The sequence below is a fragment of the Agrilus planipennis genome, unplaced genomic scaffold (assembly GCF_000699045.2).
Source record: "Agrilus planipennis isolate EAB-ADULT unplaced genomic scaffold, Apla_2.0 scaffold358, whole genome shotgun sequence".
NCBI classification, from domain to species: domain Eukaryota; kingdom Metazoa; phylum Arthropoda; class Insecta; order Coleoptera; family Buprestidae; genus Agrilus; species Agrilus planipennis.
The window spans coordinates 100,195-112,068 of record NW_020439235.1 but is presented as its reverse complement, the minus strand read 5'-3'; the positions used below and the strand labels follow the sequence as shown (position 1 = coordinate 112,068).

At 30.3% G+C, this 11,874-nt stretch overlaps 6 protein-coding genes across 8 annotated transcripts in view; 3 read left to right on the top strand and 3 right to left on the bottom strand.

Annotated features, from left to right (window-relative positions):
- The window catches only part of LOC108742519 (histidine triad nucleotide-binding protein 1), a 10,413-nt gene extending 8,007 nt beyond the window's left edge, over window positions 1-2,406 (bottom strand). The window contains exons 1-2 of the mRNA XM_018477759.2: window positions 2,171-2,406; window positions 1,665-1,970 (exon numbers count right to left, since the gene is read on the bottom strand). Coding sequence (XP_018333261.1) covers window positions 1,701-1,970; window positions 2,171-2,389 — 489 coding nt within the window. The 5' untranslated portion in view covers window positions 2,390-2,406 and the 3' untranslated portion in view covers window positions 1,665-1,700. The remainder of the gene's footprint in view (window positions 1-1,664; window positions 1,971-2,170) is intronic.
- LOC108742520 (deoxyuridine 5'-triphosphate nucleotidohydrolase, mitochondrial) lies at window positions 2,365-4,647 on the bottom strand. 3 transcript variants are annotated; one of them, XM_018477761.1, is made up of 4 exons: window positions 4,563-4,647; window positions 2,827-3,074; window positions 2,618-2,763; window positions 2,365-2,531 (listed from the first exon to the last, which is right to left on the bottom strand). In XM_018477761.1, coding segments are annotated over exons 1-4 (462 nt in total). In that variant the 5' UTR covers window positions 4,565-4,647; the 3' UTR covers window positions 2,365-2,465. The 3 variants fall into 3 exon arrangements, with proteins under 3 accessions (XP_018333263.1, XP_018333264.1, XP_018333265.1); XM_018477762.1 differs by lacking the exon at window positions 4,563-4,647 and adding an exon at window positions 3,271-3,359; XM_018477763.2 differs by lacking the exon at window positions 4,563-4,647 and having other exon boundaries at window positions 2,827-3,172.
- Window positions 3,411-4,446, top strand: LOC108742516 (E3 ubiquitin-protein ligase siah2-like). The gene is made up of 2 exons (XM_018477754.1): window positions 3,411-3,502; window positions 3,555-4,446. Exon 2 carries the CDS (start codon window positions 3,570-3,572, stop codon window positions 4,389-4,391), a length of 822 nt encoding a protein of 273 aa, XP_018333256.1. The 5' UTR covers window positions 3,411-3,502; window positions 3,555-3,569; the 3' UTR covers window positions 4,392-4,446.
- An 8-nt stretch (window positions 4,648-4,655) lies between the features above and the next one.
- On the top strand, window positions 4,656-5,874 carry LOC108742515 (transcription initiation factor TFIID subunit 8). The gene is made up of 5 exons (XM_018477753.2): window positions 4,656-4,888; window positions 4,945-5,043; window positions 5,100-5,287; window positions 5,346-5,496; window positions 5,557-5,874. Exons 1-5 carry the CDS (start codon window positions 4,762-4,764, stop codon window positions 5,838-5,840), a joined length of 849 nt encoding a protein of 282 aa, XP_018333255.1. The 5' UTR covers window positions 4,656-4,761; the 3' UTR covers window positions 5,841-5,874.
- A 97-nt stretch (window positions 5,875-5,971) lies between these two features.
- LOC108742521 (angiotensin-converting enzyme) overlaps window positions 5,972-11,874 on the bottom strand; it is a 20,641-nt gene continuing 14,738 nt past the window's right edge. Inside the window, exon 10 of the mRNA XM_018477764.2 lies at window positions 5,972-6,770. Coding sequence (XP_018333266.1) covers window positions 6,485-6,770 — 286 coding nt within the window. The 3' untranslated portion in view covers window positions 5,972-6,484. The remainder of the gene's footprint in view (window positions 6,771-11,874) is intronic.
- On the top strand, window positions 8,019-11,260 carry LOC108742514 (mothers against decapentaplegic homolog 3-like). Its single transcript, XM_018477752.2, has 8 exons — window positions 8,019-8,532; window positions 8,913-9,109; window positions 9,203-9,323; window positions 9,378-9,544; window positions 9,669-9,846; window positions 10,424-10,629; window positions 10,682-10,826; window positions 10,935-11,260. The coding sequence occupies exons 1-8, from the start codon at window positions 8,333-8,335 to the stop codon at window positions 11,056-11,058; spliced, it is 1,338 nt and encodes a 445-aa protein (XP_018333254.2). The 5' UTR covers window positions 8,019-8,332; the 3' UTR covers window positions 11,059-11,260.

The window sequence follows — 11,874 nt, the reverse complement described above, 5'->3', positions numbered from 1 at the left end:
ATATTAATATTGAGAAAAAAAAACAATTGTCATTAAGAATCTGCATCGCCAAACTATTTTTAATATTGTGTTTACTTTTTTGGTGTAATTTAAATTGTATGAGATTTTAATTAGTTTTATATAAGGAAAATGGTAGCTGGTTCTACTTTTTTTTTAAGGAAAAAATATACTTATGACTGACCTTTTATCTTGTAGGATATTGAAAATTTAAAATGAGAAGAATAAAATTAATTGCGTTATTGTAATATTAAGTTTCTATTAATTGGCATATGCATTAAAATTTAATTCTATAGAGACTGTTACTACAAAACTTATGAGGCTTTTAATATTACTTTTAAACCATTACGACTGTGAGGAGCAATAATGATTACATTATGGTCTACTTAAACTCGTCTAAAAATATACATAATTGTCACCAAACGTAGAAATTCGTCATTTTAAAAAATATATAATTTTAACATTGACTACTATAATGAATGCTATGGTCTTCTCTAAAATTTAAAGTAAATGTGCTACCTTAAATGTTTACAAAGAAATTTTGGTATCAAGGTGTAAATCAACTTCGGTATACTTATTTGTTATAAAAGTTTTAAATTTAAGGTTGTTATAAATTTTTTTTTATTGGATAATTCTGAAATATTTTTGTGTTATAAGTTTTCATTTTTTTTTAATAAAGTAATTGTAATTGCTGAAAAATCTTAAAAATCAGTGTTGCATGCTGTGTACTCATCCTATTATTATTCAGGATTTTTATTTGAAAATTGCTTTACAACGTTTTCTTGGTGTTAATTTGTAATAATAATTATCGTTACAATTCTGTAAACAAACTTTGCAGTTCAACAAATGTATTTGTCGAGTTGACTTTGGTGTATGTAATTTTTAATGAGAAAGTGTGTATTTTGACTTCAAGTTGTTTACTTCTTATTCTGTTAGTTGAAAGTTATTCATTTACTGATTATTACCAATTATGACGCTGTAGATAAGTTTGATAGACATTTACCAAATTAATGTACTTTAATTTTAGAAATAACCATTTATATACAAAATGAAAATATATATTTAGTGATACTACCGTTTACAAATGCATTTTACTTAGAAATGCCTTCCATTTGATTGTCTTTTTAGACATGGCTTACATTTTACTAATTACTCTTTTAGGCCCTATTGTCAGTCAGAATGTAAATCCAAGTGATCAGTATATAAATATTGAAGGTCAGTGTTTAAATTAAAACATGGTCAGTACTTAATACCACAGTCAACATTTAAATACCAGTAATTAATTTCATTCTAGCTGTCTATTTTTATATTAAACTGACCATTTTACTAGACCATCTGTTTTATTGACTAATTAAAATAGTACCCATATGGATTTCATTATTAGCTACTTAATTTGTTGTCATTATTAGATGTTAATTGCTTTCAATTATTTCGTGTGAGTTTTACAAATTTGGATAAAAGTTTGAATATACTACCCATGCAATTAATTCATTTTAAATAGTACAAAAACATAATTTCCTCCAGTGCAGTGCTTTGATCAACCAAAAACTTCAACTGTAAATAAATTACATGAGCAACTAGGGAATCAATCTAGCAAGTACAAAATCATTAAATGAAAATTTTCGACAATTGAAACACAAAGTTGGTTGAAACTAACATTTATTTACCTTTATCAAAACTGAATAGAAAACAAACATGCTAACTTAACCAGGGGGCCAATGCATTTGTCTTCCTGACATAACATGAATGTGCAAATGATAGACAGATTGGGCTCCAATAGGACCATCATTTATAACAATTCGAAAGCCATTTTTCAAGTTTCTTTTTTGAGCAACCTTCTTTGCAACAATTAAGAGATGCCCTAATAAAGTTTCATCGGCATCTTCAGCTTTTGATAACTGTGAGATAGGTTTACGAGGTATCACTAAAAAGTGTATTGGAGCTTGAGGATTAACATCATCAAACGCCACGCACTGCAAAAGACTTAAATTAATATTTTCTGTCACTTAAGTAATAGCTAACTCATTTAATCATTTGGGTTCCATTTATTATTGTAGCATTTTGTTTGCTATACATGAATCATTCAATAAAAGAAATTTGAAACTGATAAGGACACCCAAGTACTTGCTGTCACTAAAAACTTCATAATTATAACTCAAAATGATGTTCTCACCAAATCATCTTCATAAATAAAATTGCATGGAATTTCTTTTCTTAATATTTTTCCAAATATTGTATCACCACCAGCTTTAGCACTTTGTGCAAGTTCTACCTCAGTAGCCATTTTTGATCGATCGTTACAATTGCCATTCTTCGTTACCAACGTTACTTTCACAAAATTCCTTAAGATAGCTGGTATCAATGAAAGAGGCTTTACAAGTACTTTATTCATTATTAAAAAGAAAATATACCCATATTATTTTACATGGAAATAATACTTTAAGTACATTTAATACGAAAAACAAAATTTAATTTATACCAGTTGAACCTAGACCGCCTTCGCCACGTTTAGTTTTTGACAGTTCAGACAGTTCCTAAAAAAAAATCGATTGGTATTATTTATAAACAAATTCAAATTGGCTACTGCAGTCAGCAAATAAATTTTAACAAATAGGAGCACCTGCACTTCTTCAAGTTCTGGGTAATAAATACGTTCGCAAATCAATTGGGCAATTCGATCTCCTTTTTTCACTGAAAACGGGATTTGTGAATGATTGAACAGGACTACTTTCAGAATTCCGCGGTAATCTTCGTCTACAACTCCCGCTAAAATATATTAATATTAACCTACTACTTATACATTCATTTCTTGAGTGTGTAATTTCTTACCACCGACGTCGATAAAATTTTTTGCTGCTAGTCCAGATCTTGGTGCTATTCTTCCATAACATCCTTCAGGAAGCTGAATTTTTAATCCCGTATCTATAATTTCCTTTCCTTGGGGAGGCACGACGTAATCATATGCACTTCGTAAATCAAAGCCTGCCGCTTTAGTTGATTCTTTTGAAGGTGCCGAAGCTTCAGGTATTACTCTTAAGTATTTTAGTATAAGTGCCGTAGCAGGCATGATGTTTTTCCTAAAACGGTTGAAAGGTTTAACAGTATGAAATGAAACGTGCAATGCAAAGATACAATGCGTTGATAAATGGTGTAATTTCCCGCCAGTTTATCTTTTATATCCTCAACCGTTACCAAAACTCCCAACCACAGATCTTTATTATCAAAATGGTCAGTTTAAAAATACTAAACTGGTCATTATACAGGGTGACTTACATTATTCGACGTGGAAGATTACGGCTATGTTCCCAAATTTTTAAACTTTTATTTGGTACATTTTAAAATTATTTTCATAATATATAATGACCATAGAAAATATACTTAGGTACTGACCGTTGCGACCGTTGGATTTGAATATTTCGTATCATAAATAGTATTGCATTAGTATTGACCACTATTGACCTGTTTCCTGTTATCGATCTGACTCCGCTTTTTGTTTAAATATAAGGTATGATTTTCTTTTTAACTTAATTAAAATAAATAAAAGTTAATTTTTGTAGATTCGTAATTAAAAAATGGATAGATTATATGCTAATCTGTTGAGTGAACTAGAATGTCCAGGTTGTTCAAATTATATGCCACCTCCAATAAGACAATGTAAAACAGGTCATAGTATTTGTGAAAAATGTACAAATCAACTATTCAAATGCCCAATATGCCAGCAAAATTTTACAAAAGCAAGAAGCATAAATCTTGAGTCACTTGCTATCAAAATGCAATATCCATGCACCAATAGTTCTTATGGGTGTCAAGAAAGATTAACATTTATAGAGAGAAATTCTCATATGAAAGTTTGCTCATATAAGAAATATTCCTGTCCATTGAAGGGATGCTTTTTTACAGGAAGCAAAAGTGAAATAAAGAGCCATTGGGATTCTAAGAAACTTAAAACCAAAACGTATGGTATAAAAAAAGTGGGGCGTAGTAAATTAAAGGCAAATTCATATTTTGTACGTCTTGTTGAAGCCTATAATGAAAATTTCTGGTTTAAAAAAATGACAAAGCAGGAAAAAATTTGTTGGGCTTTACAATACATTGGAGATTCAAATAAAGCCCTTGATTATTATTTTGAAATCGAAGTTTTTAAACCAGATTTTCCAAAAAAAAGGATCATTTATAGTGATTATTGCCAGCCCATTGAAATTAACAATGATGATCTTTTTTCAAAAAACAATTGCCTGTCTGCCACTTTTGATTCTTTGGATAACTACATTGGAAATGATAAATTGCTAACATATTGCTTCAGGGTTTTCAAGTCAGAGAAAACCTCTGAACAAATTAAGCAATACATAAATGAGGATAATTCTAGTAGTACATGTAGAACAAAGAGTAAATAAAGGTTCTGGTCAAAAAAGACCTCAAGTAAAATATAGGTTTATGATTTAAATGTCATTTTGTATAAGCTTGTATACAAATTATAAGTTAATTGTTTCTTGATAAATAAAGTAAAATTTCCATTCTACGGCATTTTCAAATACATAACTTTCTTTTAAAACGGAAAAACTTACATGAAGGCAGTTAAAAAATGAAACGAGCTTATCTATGGAAACGGTTGAAACCTAGTCTAGGGTTGAAACAGTAATCATCTTATGTAGGATAAACATTTTGCTAACCTATAAAATGTTGGAAAACATAAATTAAGCAGAAAAAAAATTTTAAACTATCTTTAATTTGATTAATATACGTTCTAATATAACACATTTAAAAATGGAACAAAACGAAAATGTGTATAGAAAAATGCTTGCAGCTACTGTATCTAACATTCTTTTAGAAACTGGTTTTGATATATGTGATAAAGAATCATTAGGATCTTTAACTGAAATGCTGCAGTGTTGTAAGTATTCTATTGATAAAATGTTTAAAGTGAAATAATGATTTACGTTAACTTAGTTTTATGTGAGATTGGATCTGTCAGTAAAAATTATTGTGAATTATCTAGTAGAAGTGAGCCCCTAATTGCTGATGTAATTTTAGGATTTGTTGAGATGGGTAAGTTTATCTTTTGATAATCCAGAATTTTGGCAAATAATTTAATTTTTTTGTAGGCTTTGATTTCAGTGGTTTAGATAAATTTGCAAAGAGTTTTAAACATGGTACATTACCCTCTCTACAACCCCAACAGCCCCAAAAGCAACTTAGTATGTTACATGCAGGCACAAAACAGCAACTTCCGAATTACATTCCACATCATTTACCTCCTTTTCCAGATCCACATGCTTATATTAGAACCCCTGTAAGTGATGTATTAGTTTTTTTGTTTGGAATACTATTTGCATTTTTGCAATTTTCAGACACACAAACAGCCAGTTATTGATTATGAAGCAATTAGAGAAAAGGCGGCTATACAGAAAAAAGATATTGAGAGAGCACTAACAAAATTCTTGGCAAAAACCAATCCAACTCATAATTTATTTGACAATGATGAATCTAATATTTTTCCATGTATGTCTGCAGTTAATTTATTTAATTAATGTGTTTTTATGTTTTTTATCTGTATTTTAGTAATAGCATGTAAACCAGCTTTCCCTCCTTATCTAAGTGCGCTCTTGCTCTCAGATCAAGTATTTGATGCAGAGGACTTGGAATATGATCCTAAAACTCAGGACCAGAATCAGCCACCCAAAAAGAAACAAAAGTCTGATAGCAGTGTATCTGATGAAAACAAAACAAATGAAAAAGCTACTGAAAATATTACTATTAAAACTGAGGAAAAGGAAGCACCTAATTGGGAAATTGATAATCCATATTTAGCAGCAACAAAGATGCCAATTAAAAATGAAATTTAGTTTTTTAATAAACTGTATATTATTTGCATATTTATTTATGATGTTTGAAAGCTGCTAAAATTGTAATTGTTGATTAAAATAATAATGTTATATAAATCACCTCTGTGCTTGCAAACAATTAATTTAGAATTCTAAAAATTCATTAAATGTGTGTGTTGGGAGCATGGCTAAGTAGGGACTCGAAAAATAGGTAGTAGGCGTGGCGGAAATGAAAATGTAAGCATTTGAGATATGGTGTTAAAGGCAGATAATGAAAATGCCGTCTATGGAAAAGGTTAAAAATAAGAAGATATTGAAAAATGTAAGAGAGCAAAAGGAGTTATAGAAGTCAACTTGGAGAGGTCGGATGGTAAGACACCTTTTGAGACATGAAGGGCTAGTTAGAGACACATCAGAAGCAGAGAAAGGAGTAAAAAAAAACAGGAAGACAAATGTTCTAATTGGCGGGATAGAACGAAGTGGAGGTGTATGCCCAAACAGTCTAGGCACAGAAGAACTTGTACTGATGATAAATCAATATTACTTTTTGCTACTCTTCATTTTAAAAATTAAAAAATCACTACCAAGAAATGCAAAACGTTGATTTAAATAGTCGGGTAAGCTAGATGATCTGTATTTGGGACTACAGACCCCACATTTTTGTGTTAAATAATATTTATTAACAAAAAAGAAAAACCAACAGTATACAAAATTGATTTAAATGAGAGTATTGATGCAGTGCTGCGTACAACCGGATGATACAAATATGTGTCTTCTAAAGACGAATTCCACCCAATCAAAGGCTCTTTCACATTTTGAATTTTTAACCATGCATGCAAAGGTTCAAAATATTTCAGTATTGAATGGGACGATAATCGATCCGTCTTTCCTTGGGTTAAAATTTTAAGGACATCTTTCCAGTGTTTGGATTTCCCTAATTGAAGAGCATCTCTGAAGTATAAAACGAAACATAAGGAGACAAACATTAAATATATAAGTTATAATTAAGTAAAACAATGAATAAGAAAGCAAAAATAAAAATTAATGTTTTAAATTGTTTTGAATATTATAGAGTATCTTGCATTACTTTTTTAATATTTATCAAAAAGTTCAGCCCTTAAGCAAAGGTTTCTATGGCACATTTGTTTTTTTTTTTGAGTAAAACTGATTTATTGTTTTTCATTTTGCGGAAAATTTTCTGGAAATTACTAAAAAAAGAGAAATAAAGAAGGGTATTATGCCTTTTTAAGATAATCTGCTGTGACTTTTTACTGATTATCATGTATTTTATCTTTTAATATTAAACATATGAATATTTGAAATCTAAATCTAAATCTGAAAGAATTTTAAATCAAGAAAGTAATATGGGTTGCCTATAGACACTTCTTTAACAAAATGATATGTACAATGTACAGTGCTATAGTACAATTGAAAATTGTCGGTATAGTTTGATTCATAGTTAATGCAGAAGGATAAAAATCGAAATGATAAAATAAACTGGACTATATACAGATATCTCATAAAAAACACTTACTCTAGTATCTGACCTGCACTTGTCGATCTATAAATATCACACGAATGCAATTGTCCCCTGTGCTTTGCTGCCGAACATAGCGATTCGAATATTTGAAATTCTAATAAAAGTGCCACATAGTATCTCATGTAAGGCATGTCGGCGGGGATATGTCTTTTTGCAACTGCATCTAAATGCTGTTCTGTTCTAGGGGATGGAGGTATGACTCCTTGATATCTCAACCTCAAATCCCACCAGGCTGAGTTCATATTTTCCACACCTTCTCTAAAAATTTGACACCTCCACTAAAAAGGGTTATAATTTTTTTATATAGGTACGTGTACTTTGTTGGTACAATTTCATTAGTAAAATAATATGGTGTGAGTTTACAGGGACTCTCAAATGGGCATTTTTCAAAAATTAGCAGTGTGGAACAAGAATGCATGATTTTTGAAAATGCGCATGCGCAATTTATATTAAAAAAGAAAAGGAATACAGCCTATTATTTTAGACATCCAATGTAAACGGAATTTGTGACTAATGTAGTTAAAAAGAGTTGGTACTTTAAGAAATTTGTTTGCCCTGATGGTAAGAATATACCTATAAATAAATNTCATTCTCTGCCACATGCTTATTTTGCTATTTTACGGAATTACTGCTCCATATACATTATTCATTCGATTACTGATAATACAGAATGCAATTTAGGAAAATATAGTCAAATTAATGACAAAAAATATAAATGTGAGAAATATTATTAATAGGCGTCACGCATGCGTAAAAATCAATCGCAGCTACTCTGAAACTGTCGAATCCCACGTGCGAAAATGAAATGTTTAGCAAAGCGGATGTCGTTGATATACTCACAAACAAAAAATAAATCGCTTATCAAATTCAACATGGCGGTAGTGTTTGTGTTAGTGTTACATATTTTTCAATAAAAAATACAAGAAGTTGTATTTTTAAAGTTATAAACCAGTTCGTTTATGTTATTACTGTGATGAGTGGTATGTTGCCTTTTACGCCACCCATTGTTAAGCGGTTGCTAGGTTGGAAAAAAGGCAATGACACGGACGACAAATGGTGTGAAAAGGCAGTTAAGAGTTTAGCGAAGAAACTAAAAAAGACTGGTGCACTGGAAGAACTAGAACGAGCCATCTCATCGCAAAATCACAACACTAAATGTGTTACTATTTCTAGGTATGTCAACAAATCATTGTACCAAGTTTTCCACATTTTAAGGTCACATTATAGATTTGTTATGATTTCTTTCCCCTTTCCCCACTATGTCTGGATTTTGACCTACCTTAAATGTCTGGCTAATGTAAGACCAGTAAGATTGAAGTTTCTTTGTTACATAGGTATTCATATTTAAATTTTTTAGAATTTGTATAGAAATATCAGGTATTAGAACGACATAGTCATATTATTTGAATTTTTTTGTGGTTCTTAATGGAAAAGTCATACTTTTTTTTAATATATTTCTCTATAAAAAAATACACCGTACTTATTTTTCGGCTTTTATTTAGTATAAAACTAATTTTGGGTATATGTTTTTATAACTAGTATTTTATATGCAGGTTAAAATCAAGTGATTTAGGATCAAACGTACAACGCAAAGGATTGCCTCATGTAATTTACTGTAAATTGTGGAGGTGGCCTGAGTTACAATCACATCATGAACTAAGACCACTTGACAATTGTGAATTTGCCTTTTCTTTGAAAAAAGAAGAAATTTGTGTCAATCCATACCATTATACCAGAATAGAAACACCAGGTAGGAATTTATATGATTTCTTTTCAGGAACAACTGTAATAGTCATTTAGTTTTATTTTAATATTTCATGCTGCATTTTGTTTATTCTTGTAGCTCTACCAGCTATTCTAGTTCCCCGGCATGCATTAACAAATGAAGAATGTAACATATTTCCTCATTCTTTGGAAGATTTAAGCACCTCAGTACCAGAAAATACCTCATTTTCCAATATCAAGTATGCTTATATTAGGTCTATGCCTATGTTTGTGTCATATTAATGTTCTTACAGTTTACACATGCAGCACAGCCAAAGTTATATGGATGCAGTAGGCATTTGCTCAAATGGTCCACCTAACAGTCTTGAGTCTCCTCACAGTGCAGCTCCTCCAACTGAGACACCTCCACCCGGTTATATTTCAGAGGATGGTGATCCAATTGATCATAATGATAACATGAGTGAGTAATTAAATTTATAATGCTCTCTCTTCATTATAGTGCAATTTACTTAATTACTATAGTAATTATTATGAAAGGTAGAATTAAAGCTATTCATTAAAGTATATTTCATTTTTATTTGTAGGTCTTTCAAGGTTAACTCCAAGTCCCCATACAGATGCACAGCCTGTAATGTACTGTGAACCAGCATTTTGGTGCAGTATAAGCTACTATGAGCTTAATACAAGAGTTGGTGAGACTTTCCATGCAAGTCAACCTTCTATTACTGTTGATGGCTTCACTGATCCTAGTAATTCAGAAAGGTAAAATTAAAGATTGTTTGTCTTACTTTTATTGAAACTCAAAAAAGAATATAAAAGGAAAAATTTCAACAAAACGTATCTTTTAAATTACCATAGAGTAATTTTAGTATTTATATAATTTTCTTAAAACGTTTCCTTTTGAACTTTTTTTGGGCTGTAGGACGAAAGGATACCAAAACAAGACCTTGCTAATTTCCAAATTCTCAAATCTTTGGGGTCTGTTTAATCAATCATAATATTATGTTGTATGTATATTTATGAAACACTCTATCAACTACATATTTAATTTTCCTTTTCCATGTTTTCTCATTTTGTATTAATATTAGAATTAATAGTATTTATTTCAATAGGTTAAGTAATTAAAATTTATTCTCAACAGTTAATCAAAAGTAAATATCTTAAGTAATGTTCAAATTTTTGGCTTTTGCGTATTTGGTATATTTTGTTATTATTGAAGTTGAAACTGTCCCCCCTAAATGCGTGTTTATAGACAACCACAATATGATTTATTAGCCGTCACTCCTTTTTTTTGTGCTGGTTTTATTTTATTAATAAAATGATTATTTATTGTGTTTAGGTTTTGCCTGGGTCTTCTTTCAAATGTTAATAGAAATACAGTTGTGGAACAAACCAGACGTCACATTGGCAAGGGAGTTAGACTTTATTATATTGGTGGTGAAGTGTTTGCAGAATGTCTTAGTGACTCTAGTATTTTTGTGCAGTCGCCAAATTGTAATCAAAGATATGGATGGCATCCTGCTACAGTTTGCAAAATACCTCCAGGTACAACCCTGAAATTGAAGAATAGTTTAGAACGATAATAAATTTGTTTCAGGTTGTAATTTAAAAATTTTTAACAATCAAGAATTTGCTGCGTTGCTGTCACAGTCTGTGAGCCAAGGTTTTGAGGCAGTTTACCAATTAACGAGAATGTGCACTATTCGTATGTCTTTTGTTAAAGGTTGGGGTGCTGAATACAGGTAAGGACTGACTGTATACATTAGTAATTGAAATTGTGACAAATGGAAATTGTTTATAATTTAATGAAAACACATTTTTTATTGCCACATTGTATTTGATAATTACAGAAGACAAACGGTTACTTCCACGCCTTGTTGGATTGAATTACATTTAAATGGACCTCTTCAGTGGTTGGATCGAGTTTTAACTCAAATGGGGTCACCGCGTTTACCATGCAGCTCAATGTCGTAATTTATGAATATTTCTCAAATCACTTCGATTTCTTCCCAAAATATTTTTCGTGCGTATATTGATTTTCTGCCGTTTCAACTAGTATTTATGAAGTTATTACACTGAACCGTACAATTCGTTATTAATATTTTGGTCTCGGCTTGATCATCATTGAATTATTGTATTTTTATTTAATTGTTGTTTTTACAGAATTTTGCCCATTGATTGCCCTTTGAAATATTTTTTATTGTTTCAAAAAGGCGAAATTGAGATTTTTTTTGAAGTTTATAAAACGAGAATATGCGGTATGTATTACTTGTATGCTATTCATATTTAGTTTTGGGAACAGTATAAACATTTGTGATTTTTAAGTATGAATCAGGAGGGTACACGATTTTATGCATTTTGACAATTTAATTTTAAATGTTTTGTTAATTGTGAGCGTCTAAAGCCAACTTTACGGAGTGTGCAATTTTTAAACGGAAATTTTTTTTATCAGATTTATATTTTAAAATTACTCTTTCGTAAAATCAAAACTAGCTTTTGTTGTGTTGAGTGCTTTGTATATTTTAAAGCAGTTGTGGTTGAATTTTTAACATGAAGTATTTATACGTTTTTATTTCGCTTTAATCAACATTTATAATTAATATGTTATAATTTATTAATGTATATGAAAAGAAAAATGGACTGGTGCTTTAGTGTTTGCTATGTTTAGCTCAGACAATCCCAAACACTGCAGGTTTTAATTAAAGTTCAAAACTGTAAATGGTTTTGTTTTAATTGTTTAAATTGTGAACGCAATTTTAAACATTCTTAAAATACAGGGATCAATGCAAA

Bases quoted from the DNA above. Each gene is read 5' to 3' on its own strand.
- LOC108742516 (XM_018477754.1), top strand. From the start codon at position 3,570: ATGGATAGATTATATGCTAATCTGTTGAGTGAACTAGAATGTCCAGGT.
- LOC108742520 (XM_018477761.1), bottom strand. The intron at 2,764-2,826 runs GTAAGAAATTAC...AATATATTTTAG, and splicing joins AAATTTTATCGACGTCGGTG to CGGGAGTTGTAGACGAAGAT. The intron at 2,532-2,617 runs GTGCTCCTATTT...ATTTTTTTTTAG, and splicing joins CAGAACTTGAAGAAGTGCAG to GAACTGTCTGAACTGTCAAA.
- LOC108742515 (XM_018477753.2), top strand. From the start codon at position 4,762: ATGGAACAAAACGAAAATGTGTATAGAAAAATGCTTGCAGCTACTGTA. The intron at 5,288-5,345 runs GTAAGTGATGTA...TGCAATTTTCAG, and splicing joins ATGCTTATATTAGAACCCCT to ACACACAAACAGCCAGTTAT. The intron at 5,497-5,556 runs GTATGTCTGCAG...TCTGTATTTTAG, and splicing joins TGAATCTAATATTTTTCCAT to TAATAGCATGTAAACCAGCT.
- LOC108742514 (XM_018477752.2), top strand. From the start codon at position 8,333: ATGAGTGGTATGTTGCCTTTTACGCCACCCATTGTTAAGCGGTTGCTA. The intron at 9,545-9,668 runs GTGAGTAATTAA...TTTTATTTGTAG, and splicing joins TGATCATAATGATAACATGA to GTCTTTCAAGGTTAACTCCA. The intron at 10,630-10,681 runs GTACAACCCTGA...AATTTGTTTCAG, and splicing joins AGTTTGCAAAATACCTCCAG to GTTGTAATTTAAAAATTTTT.